Source organism: Salvia splendens, chromosome 1 (assembly GCF_004379255.2).
Source record: "Salvia splendens isolate huo1 chromosome 1, SspV2, whole genome shotgun sequence".
In the NCBI taxonomy this organism is placed as follows: Eukaryota; Viridiplantae; Streptophyta; class Magnoliopsida; order Lamiales; family Lamiaceae; genus Salvia; species Salvia splendens.
This window is the reverse complement of record NC_056032.1, coordinates 25,427,136-25,438,363: the sequence shown is the minus strand read 5'-3', so window position 1 is coordinate 25,438,363 and position 11,228 is coordinate 25,427,136. Positions and strand designations below refer to the sequence as shown.

Here is an 11,228-nt window from a genome sequence, read left to right as displayed (position 1 = left end):
CTATTGTAAAAAAAGAAACGATTTTGCCATTTCGGCCATTTGGTTTTACAAAAGGCTCTAAAGGGCTGTAAAGGGATCAAGTAAAACCAGGATCCCTTCCTCTTAAACTGAAAGAAATTAAGGATTGCCCTCAGAGACAGATCCTTGCCTAATCTACGCAGTTCGGCAGCAAAGGCCGATAAGTGCCTCCAAGAATTCGGAGTCACTTGACCTAAAGGGAGTTGAAAAAAATCAAGCAGCTCTACAAAGGCAGGGGGAAGAGGGAAACGAAGCCTGCATTCTAAGCAGGCTTCGTAAACGGTGGCATAACCCTCCGGCGGCGAGTTAGCCCTATGAATGTCGTCGGGAATCACCAATAACCCCCCAGGAAGAAAATATTTTCCGTGTAAGGATATCACAGTATCCTTACTCAAAATGCTGTGAAAATATTCTACCGTCTTCTCCCCGGACCTTTTCCGGCCAGAAGACCCCTCACCCCCCTTCCTACCACTACCTGATTCAGAAACAGATTCAGAAGAAGAAGACATGATTCTTACTCTTTGATGGTCGAAAGTCTGAAGAAATTCTTGAAGAAGCGGAAGAAAATTTTACGAAAAAGAGAGAGAATACAGAAGAAATAATCGCAAAAGTATTCCAATGATGAAGAGAGGAAATATTTATCAGACTCGCAAAGGCATTTCAAATTCGTCGCACCGTTTCAAATCCCACTTTTTCTGGATTCTCTGGCCGGATTTGCTGTCACATTTAATGCAGACACGTGCGGAGCACGTCCCCTGACGTCAGCCTCCCCCTTACACTTATCCGAAATGCCGAAGTGATTCACTTCGCTTTTCGGGGGGGGTGGTGATGGGATACGAACTAAACAACTAAATAATAATTGCGAGCCCAATAGCAGTGACGGCCCATCAGCCCAAAACCCAAGAAAGAGTATCAGTTCGGCACAACCAAAGAGTTCGGTCACAGCCTATAGCTCGGTAAAAGCCGACCAATCGAGCTCAACTCTCAGATCGGCACAACCAAAGAGTTCGGTCACAGCCCATAGCTCGGTAAAAGCCGACCAATCGAGCTCAACTCTCAGATCGGCAAAAGCTGATCGGCAAAGTTCAGCAGTTCGGTCTCAGTATTCGACCGAACAAGGAGATAGTGGACCCATGCAGGATCTCCACGACCTCCACTACACCCACGATCTATTTAGTGGTATTAAGCAGTTATCAACCCCACTACCAGGGCTGCAAACCACGATCTTAGTTCGAATGTATAAATAGAACATAGATCAGATAGACGAGGGTTAAGCTCTCTAGATCCTGAATCTTATAGCAAATCAGTATTGTAATCTGTAAGCGAAACCAAGCAATACAAATTTGCCCTCTTTTCTTCCCGTGGACGTAGATTTACCTCAGTAAATCGAACCACGTAATTTTCCGTGTTGTGATCGTTTATTACTTGCATTTATTCCCATCAAAAATTCGCCACATCATCATAAAACAAACACAGAGCTTGAGAGTTGAGACAGTGATGGAGCGACGCCGACGGTCAAGCTCAAATTCAATGCTGGTGCCATACGCCCACCGCCAGCTAGCGGTGGTTCCACGTGGCTGGGACGTGGTGGAGGTGCCACGCGCTGACGGCAGCCGCTCCGACAGGGTTCATCCCCAATTTCACCATCCATTCATTGATTCTCTCTCTTAACAATTCTGCTTTTTGTTGACATGCAGTACTACTATGAGCCTGGCTCTGGAAGAAAATTCCGCTCTGTTAGAGAAGTTGATCGATATTTGAACGGAGAACCTAACCACTCCTTCAGATCCAACACTAGGATGCGGATGCTCCCGCTTTTGCACAGGGTTACTTTATTATTTTTCCCCAATTATATTTTCTACCTATCATGATTTCTTTCCTTGGGCACTTGATTTTAATGCTATAATAATTCAATTGCAGAGTGGTAGATGTCGATATCGAAAGATGATTGTTTCTAGTGGAAAGGTACTAAATAGGAAACTTAGAAACGATGAATCAAGTTCTAGAGTTCAGGATGTAGAAACTACTACTACTGTTTCACTCTAAATCTTTATGGATATCCAAGGTTTATGAATCTGTATACCTCTGCCCTAGTTAATACTTTTGCCTAGATGTATGACATTGTATGTAAAATGGTGCCATCTACTTATTTGTATGATGCATTCAAGATTCAGCTGCGGGTGAAATTGAAATAAAAACGATTTTATTTGTGATTCTATGCCTATGTGCTGTATACTACAGTATATAATTTATAGTTTTGATGAAAATGCTGTTACAGTTGTTGAGAGTGGATAATGAAGGAAGCAAGAATTATTTGGCTGTAGTACGGGAAGCCCCCGGCATTCTTCCTGATGGTTGGGTTGTGGAGGAGGTACCTCGTAAATATATGAACTGGCCTGACAAGGTAATGTCATACTTATGACCAATCCTTTATATCTGTTTCCCACCTCATATTTGAAATCCTATGGCATGCAGTAACATGTGCGTGCTTGTAGCATTGGGACTGATGTCTTAATGCATTTGGTTCAGCCTAACTTTATTTGTGCATCTGTGTATCATTTCCTTGACTATTCGTGCATCTCTCCCTCCCTGTCCTTTCATTCTTACTCTTAGTGGATTGGAAACTGGAAATGACACTTTGTCACACAGTATTACTATGAACCTGAGACTGGTGTGAAGTTTCGGTCCCTGATTGCTGTTGAGGCGCACTTGGCAGAATTGGACGAAGATGCCCCATTATCCAAGACATTAGAAGGGATTATGGAAAATAAACCTATTGCACAGGCTTTCAAACTGGAAAATCACAAGGTAAGCTCAATTCATAGTTTTGAGATGATAGGACATATTTTTCCGGAGTCGAACTTATCTAATTATTACTTGTATTTGCCTTCATAGACCTATACTCGAAGGAAGAAAGATACTACCCAAGTGAAATCACAAGCCTCATCTTTTATCGAGCCACCAATAAAAGTGACTTGGGTTCTTGCCAGTGCACAAGGGGATTCGTGGAACCCTTTCATCTCCGAGGCATTGGTCCTCGATGCTGTTAAGAACCAATGGACAACCAGATTCATGCTTTTCATGGACGAAACCTGCAGTTATTAGAACTTCCAACCGTATAGGTATTTACTCCTCCACTCAGATACTTTCTAATCCAATTAAAAGATTAATCAACCAATCTTTAACATTTTCTACCAGTGTAAAACCTAGAAAAGTGGAATTATAGGTATTGCAGTTATGAAAATACTTGCTTAATACCGCTATAGAACAGACACAGATGACTTTAAAAGGATAAAATTCATACTGAAATGGCTTGTTTTCAGGTGATCCAATCTGCCTAGCTAACTTAAATCTGTGTCTTGATTGTGCAGTTGAAGATTAGCTAAACCGAGCCGGCTGTCAAGAATTAACAGATTAACGGACACGGACACTGGTTCATCGGTTTGGAGCAATGATCAACTATTTCCTATTTTCAATCAGTTCTGATTGTTGCTCATAGCAAAATATAACAAGGATAAAGATTGTAGTATTCGCAAAACAATCTTGATTTTAACATTTTGTAGTTATTCAAAAAATACTTGTCTTGTAGACTGGCTGGTCTACCCAGTATTCAACACTTTTATAAAAAAATATATTAATATCTAAACTGTGCAAGATTTTGCTTCATTAATGCTATATAGCTATCTACCAGAAAAATAAATGGACAGTCTGTCCCTCAAAATTGATCCTGCTTTGTCGAAAGTTTCACGGATCTCCTGCCTGTATCCTTCATCATGGGCAAGCGACGACGGCAAATCATCTTTGATGTCTTCTTCCATGTCTATAACGATGTTGTGGAGAATGCAGCATACTAGAATTAATCGAGACAGCTTATGCCGGTCTGCTCTCCACATTTCACCGTGAATCATCTTCCACACCCCCTTCAACCTCGCCAGCGCCCTTTCAGCGACAGCTTGGGTCGCGAGGAGACTCTTATTAAAATTTGCTTCAACTTTCCTTCCCTTGATATGGAGTCACAAGCCAAGGTAGCAATGGGAACCCGAAATCGCCAACTATGTATTCAGTTAACTCTGTTTCTTCTGACAAATGGGTCGTCTTCCCGTTCAGCTTCTCCCCTTTCTGGCTTTGTTTAAAGAAACTCGAGCTCTGGAGCACAGAGGAGTCGGTCATCTTCCCCGGCCACCCAGTGAAAATTGCTTGCAGGATCATGCTATGGTTCTGCTTGTGATCAAGCCAGGTGTTGGCTTCCTGATCAGATGAGGTCAACAACATGGTTATATGAGTAGTGTCGATAGCGCCACAGCAATTCGGAAAGCCTCGGATTTTCTCAAACTTGTGTTTTATCTGTGTCATTTCTGATTCTGTTGAAGGCCACTGGAGGTGGCAAAGACCCTTTTCTTCGATGGCCTCCACAAAGCGCCACGTCACTTGCGAGACAGTCGAGTGGTGAAACCAACCAACGAGTTGCCAGACCCAAGCCTTACTAGTGCTAAGGCTACCTGATCGTTTAACATCATTGGCATACCATTTGTGAATGCAAAATGTGTCTTAGCCATCATATTCTTTTTATTCTTGACACCTTGAAAGTAGATCTGAAGTTGTCTAATATCTGTGAAGACGACGGACTACCTGCAGATTCTCATGGATCTTAGAAGATATATGAAAGAGCATCACAATCACAAAGCAATTCTCATGGATCTTCAACATAAAAGAAAATTGATGAACGAGTTTTTGACATGGATCTTCAACATAAAAGAAAATTGAAATCAAATTTACCAGCAATTGTTTTTGACAAAACATCCCACCACTCTGTGCAGATGAACGAGTTTTCTTCAGCTTTCTTCTCCAATTTCCTTTTTCTTTTTATTTCCTCGCACAGGCCCCATCAGAGCAAATTGAAGCAAAAAGAGCTAGTTCACATACAAGTGAATGTTGTTATCTCATGTAAATTGTGAATGTGCTTGCATGCATAAGTGATCAGCTATAGAAGTCAATAGGTGTACATTTTGCTTTATTAATCTCAAAGATTGAGTTGCATCTAGCAACTCACACTACCTTAGGAAAGCTATGACAAAAGACACTCACTCACCACATATGCTAGAGGGAGGGAGAGAGAGATAAGCTTAATACACAACTACAAGAAACAATATCTGATTACAATAATTGAATAAACCAACTAACAAATTCAGTTACCTTGGCATGCTATCTATGATTGTGAGATAATCCCATTAAAAATGAAACACTTCCTAAAAGAGAAACAACCCCCTCTTCTACTTTTTCCTCTCTTTTCATTAACTCACACAACAACAATATATAAAATCACATGCCGAAAAACAAATGTTTCATATTTATTGGGCAAGAGGGAATAGTAGAATGCATGAAAGTACTAACCAAAAATACCACTTTCAAAGTCAACTCAAAATTGGAGTTTCAGACAAATACACAATTACATGATAAACCTATTTACTTCATCTAAAAAATTTGACGACACGCAAGTCACCTACTCCCACTATGAATTACTATATTCTTCTGTTTTAGCAATCATAATCAATTAAACACATTTGACATTTGTAACATCAGCAGGAAAACATTGTCATTTGATTCAGCGACAATTAGAATAACAACTTAGCACAGTATTGAAGAAAAGAAACAACATACGTATGTATTCAACTGGAGAAGATGGAAACACAATACTGAATCAGAGGTACGTACCTCAGGTTCAGGATATTGTTTGCGTTGTTGCTTTGGGTCTTCCTTCCCTCATTGGAATGCTTTATGTAAGAAATGCCTTTTATATTTGCGTAACTGTTTCCCTTACTTTCAGATTTCTTGTTTTAATAAATATATACCAATAAAATAAACCAATTTATTCAAGACCTAACCATGACCGGATTACGCTCCATATTTAGTAGTATTATTTTAAACTATAAAATTATATATATTCCTTAAATGCATCTCATACAGAAAAACCTCCATATAAGATTCTCTAAATAACTTATACTAGTATTTAGTCATAAAGTAAGTAAAAATATCAATAAATTTATGTCAAAATAAGAATTTTATTGTTTCCTCAAAATAAATACTCTTGGATGTGATTATAAATTAGAATGGTGTACTTATATTTTTATATCATACTCCCTCTACCCCATCTTACTCGCACTTTTCTATTTCGGCTCATCCCAAACTATTTACACTATTTTTTTATTTTAAGTAAGAATTATGCTATTTAATTAATATATTATAATTAATTAAGTGTTCTCTTATTAAGATCTCTCATTACACTTAAAATACTAATTTAATTACAATTAAAAATCAACACCAAATTTACGATCTAAAATAAAAAAGACGAATAACATGAGATGGATGGAGTATTTAGTTGATTCTCTCGCTAGTTGAAAAATCAATGTACTCAAAAGTTGATAATGCCGATATGAATGATATTAATTGGACGCTTCTGTTTTTAGAGCGAGTGAAAAATATGGCATTTTGTTTTTTCCTCAAATTTATTTGTGAAATTGTGCCGTTGTTATATTTGACAACGGTGCAAAAATAACCATTTTGCCATCTTTTTATAAGACGACAAACCCTTATTAAATATTAGAATATGGAGTATTTAATTTATGATTTTATTATAAAATTTTAATTTAATTTTTTATTAAATATTTTATTTTATCTTGTGCAGATTTTAAAAATATAAAGAAAAGTGAAATAATAAATTAATAAAAAATGAGTCGATAAAATATATTAACTATTGAGTATTTTATATGAAAAATGGGACGGACGCAAGTGGGTGAATTAATTTACAACGCACAATGGCCAACCAAGATGTGATACAACCCTAATGCTTTGTATATTGCATGAATTTTATATCATTAAATAATACTCCATTTATTATTTTTTCTGCCAATTATATCAAATTCATAAGTTCCTAGTTTATGTTCATTTAGCACCAGGCAGTGGCGGATCCAGGATTTTTGATTCGGGGGTACGAAAAAAATGTGAATTGGAATTTTAAAATTTCCACCAATCTTTTATATTCTCTTTAATACATTTTAATCATCATAATATATAGTAGGAGTGTCATTTTAGAATTAAGAAATTTTATTATAGAAATAAATGAGTTGGTTTTAGTATTATTATTTGGATAGCTTTCACTAACAAAAACGAATCGCCTGAAATTTATGTATGATAAAAAGGATATAATTTTTTAAATGATTTAGGAACTGAAAATATAAAACTTTATATTAAATTAAAATAATGTACAAAGAAGTGAAAGAAAAGAACATTGAGAAATGATTAAAAAGTTCAATGTATTAGAACAAAATTAAAAAACGTAATCAATAAAAAAAACTATATGTATTAGAAATAGAAAAGTTAAAAGAGTTAAATATTGTAATTATAATGATTTATAGGAAAATAAATGCTTAAAAGAGTTAAAAAAACAAATCCATTAAAGGATAAATAAATGCTAATAATAGCTAAAAAGCATAATCCGTTACAGATTAAACAAATGCTCAAAATCCAAGATCAAAATTAAAAGACAAAATTGATTCCGCTAGCAATCGAACCGTGTTCTCCACATGGAATAAGTGTAATTTCACCACTGAGCTACTAATCAGCTTGGAATTTGGGGTACAATTGTACCCTTTTGTATTGAATTGGATCCGCCACTGACACCAGGTCCAACATCAATTGTCATTCGATTCCCACCTACATTTCATTCCCATCTCTATTCCATTCCCTCTTCATTCCATTCTACCAACCAGGTAGCCTTCTTGGTATTCTTGAATAGAATGACATTCCTAACTCCATTCCATTCCTTGGATTGGTATTTTTCTTCCTTAGGAATTATTATTCCATTTGGAATCAGCATTCCATTCCACAGGGGAATAGCCATTCTTTCATTGTAGCTATAGAATAGTCATTCCTTCCATTTTTCTCTTTTGTTTTTATTTTAGATTTTAATTATAAAACATAGTAGTATTATATTATATTTAAATTTAATATCACTCAATTTTATAATACTAAAATTTTATAATAAAACTAAAATTTTAAAATTTTTAATTATTAATAAAAATCCACACTACACACATTGCACATCAACACTACACACACTATACACACACATTGCACACACCACACACACTACTCAATTTCATTCAATTTGTATTCCTTATATTAACCAAGCACAAGAATGGAATGGAATCCCCATCTCCATTCCCATCTCCATTCCATTCCCTCCTCATTCCATTCCATCACTTGTTGGTATGATGGAATGGAATGAGGATGGAATGGAATGGAATGGAGATGAGAATGGAATGGAATCCCCATTCCATTCTTATGCTTGGTGAATGTAAGGAATACAAATGAAATGAAATTGTTATTCCTTAATTGATTCTATTCCTATGCTTGGTAACAAAAAAAATATAGGAATGAAATGGAATGCAATATGAATAATAATATGTTGATTTTACAAAAATTTATATTCAAAAATATTTTTGTATTTTGTACTATACACGTAGATGAGTGTATGCATATGTGGTGTATGTATGTGTTGAAGTGTGAATATATGTGCCAACGTGTGTGAATATTTGGTGTTGTGTGTGTACATGTTGGTGGTGTGTGTGCGCTTATGTGCTTGTGTGTGTGTTTGTCTGTGTTAGTGTGGTGGTGCGTGTGTTAGTGTGGTGGTGTGTGTGTGCATGTGTGGTGGCGTGTGTATGTGTGTGTGGTGTTGTGTGTGTACATGTGTGGGGTTGTGTGTGTTGGGGGGGGGGGGGGGGGTTGTGCGTGTATATGTGTGTGCATGTGTGGTGGTGTGTGTATGTGTGCGTTTATGTGTATGTGTTGCTCTGCGTGTGTGGGAAGGTTGTGTGTGTGAAATGGAATGGCCATTCCTTAGAACACTCACTATGGTTGGCCGATGGAGAGGCCTTCCCCATCGGCCCACCACTGCGGCGGAGAGGCCGTCGATCGACCCCCTCTCCTATCCCCCATATGGCCGATGTATAGGCTCATGCCGATGAGAAGGGCCATTTGATCAGTCCTCCATTGTGGAGCAAGGGCCGATCATCGGCCCTCTCATTATATTTTTTTTGTTTTTTTTCAAATTTTTTAATTTCTCTATATATACATCAACTTCCCATCATTTTCAATCATCCCTCCAGTCGACCGATGGGGACGCGGAGGGTGATGTAAGAATTGTCGGCTACGCTCAGCTGCATAAGTTCTACAAGCTGTATCGAGATGAACCGGATGATCGTGTCAAGACGGACATCTGAAAACTATCAGTAGGATCAAGAAACAGCTGGGTTTGCATTCCGACGACGACGACGCTTGAGTCTTATCTGTGTTTTTCATCAGTGATCATTTCTAGGTTTTTATTTGTGTTTTTTTTGTTTGTTATTTTCTTTTATTTTAAATGTAGGGTTTTTTTTTAATTTGCATCTCGTTGTATTCTATTTTCCAATATTATAATACAACGAAGATTTGTGTATTAATATTTTTTGAATTTAAATTTATTTAATTTGATAACATATTAAATATAGAAGTGCTAAAAAATTAAAACAAAATAATGATGGCGTGGAGGAAAACGAGCCTTGAGGTCATCATTTAGAGTCTTGAGCTTGACTTCTTCATTTAGAGTCTTGAGCTTGACTTCTTCATTTAGAGTCTTGAGCTTGACTTCTTCATTTGACTCTCTCCTATGACTCATCATTTAGAGTCTTGAGCTTGACTTCTTCATTCTTGACGAGGAGGAAAACGAGCCTTGAGGTCTTCAAAAGCGCCAATGAGATAGGTGATTTGTTGGCGTTGATAAACATCCTCTAGCCGTTGATGCTCCCAAAAGGTTTGCTCCGCTGTCCGCCATTCGCCTTTTGCCGCTCATCCTTATTGATTGAAGGCATTTGCTTATTGTTGCTCCGTCCAACGGTTGTCCCAAGTGTTTGACATGTTTTGCATATAGGAGAACATTTCTCCTAGTTGGGCGGAGGTGTCGGCTTGAAACCCTTCGGTAGGATCTGGCCTCCCTCGTCGGCTGTTCCTCCTATTGCGGCGGCGGTGGCCCTCAACTTCCTCTTCATCTTCATCTTTTTCTTGTTGTTGTTGCAGCGGCGCCCCACTTCCTTGAGCATGTGAATGCTCTCCGCCCTCATGGTATTGATCGATGGCATCGAAGGCGGAGTCCTCCTTGGGGTCGAAGACGGGGGTACGCAACGACATGTTTCTCTTCTTGAACTCCCCTTGAATGGGGTTAGCCTCAATGGCTCTCCGGTGGGCGGCGGTGTCGAGCTTTCAATTAGCCTTGTTGTCCCACGTGTCGACCTTAGTCAAACATGAGATTAGAATGGGAATGTAATCCCACTCCACTTGGAGAAAGAAAGCTTGCCCACTTGAGTCGGTCTTCAAAATCCCCACTGCAAAAAGGACTCCATAGGTGATGTACATCTCACCCATGTCCGGAGTGAAGTCCGTGGTCGGGATGCCGAGGTGTTCCGCAATCGCCGTGATCAAGCCCCCACAACAAATAGTGCTCCCGTCCTTCTTCGAGATGCGGTCGACGTAAATGGTGAAGAGAATCCCAAAGTTGATCCCCTTCTTGTTGAGGAGACTCCACATCACATCCAACTCGGTTTGGGAGACACCTTCACCGTCGGTCCGAGCAAACATCAATTGAGTCATAGCCTGGTGGAGGTACCTTAGGACGGGGTTACGGATGGAGGAAGACATGGCATAAGCGGGGATGAAGTCCTCTCCCTCTATAGTCATGGCACCCCAAACATCGGAGTAGTGGTACTCCACTTCTTCGCCGGGGTTGAGGTTGTAACAATGAAATACCTCGCATTGATCCTCCATGGAGAAGGAATGGTTGAGGTTGCCGAGGCAGAAGTCTATCATCTCGGGGATGCGGGAACGGTGATTTTTGTGCACCTTGAGGGTGCTAAGAAACTTGAGAGTGAGTATCATATAGGACGGCCACCTCCCTTGGAACATGTGGCTTAAACCATTTCCGTCCCCGACGTTGCACAACGCCCAAAAATCTTCAATAATCCCCAAGGTGGCGAGGGGAAGCTCATGAGGGTACCGAGAAGGCATCGTATCTCTAGCCGAGACCTTCTTCCACAATGCCTTGTGGACATCCAACGGAAGGCTAATTCCATAGCTCTTCGCGTTTTCGAGCTTGCCTCTTGTTGTCATCTTCCTACAAA

At 38.9% G+C, this 11,228-nt stretch overlaps 1 protein-coding gene and 1 pseudogene across 2 annotated transcripts; one reads left to right on the top strand and one right to left on the bottom strand.

The window, feature by feature from the left end:
• Positions 1-1,491: 1,491 nt before the first annotated feature.
• On the top strand, positions 1,492-3,664 carry LOC121745742 (methyl-CpG-binding domain-containing protein 7-like). 2 transcript variants are annotated; one of them, XM_042139705.1, is made up of 7 exons: positions 1,492-1,644; positions 1,716-1,844; positions 1,939-1,983; positions 2,297-2,422; positions 2,668-2,826; positions 2,914-3,140; positions 3,390-3,664. In XM_042139705.1, the coding sequence occupies exons 1-6, from the start codon at positions 1,516-1,518 to the stop codon at positions 3,121-3,123; spliced, it is 798 nt and encodes a 265-aa protein (XP_041995639.1). In that variant the 5' UTR covers positions 1,492-1,515; the 3' UTR covers positions 3,124-3,140; positions 3,390-3,664. The 2 variants fall into 2 exon arrangements, with proteins under 2 accessions (XP_041995639.1, XP_041995644.1); XM_042139710.1 differs by lacking the exon at positions 1,939-1,983.
• Positions 3,665-3,695: 31 nt separating this feature from the next.
• Positions 3,696-5,709, bottom strand: LOC121745737 (annotated as a pseudogene).
• Positions 5,710-11,228: the final 5,519 nt, after the last annotated feature.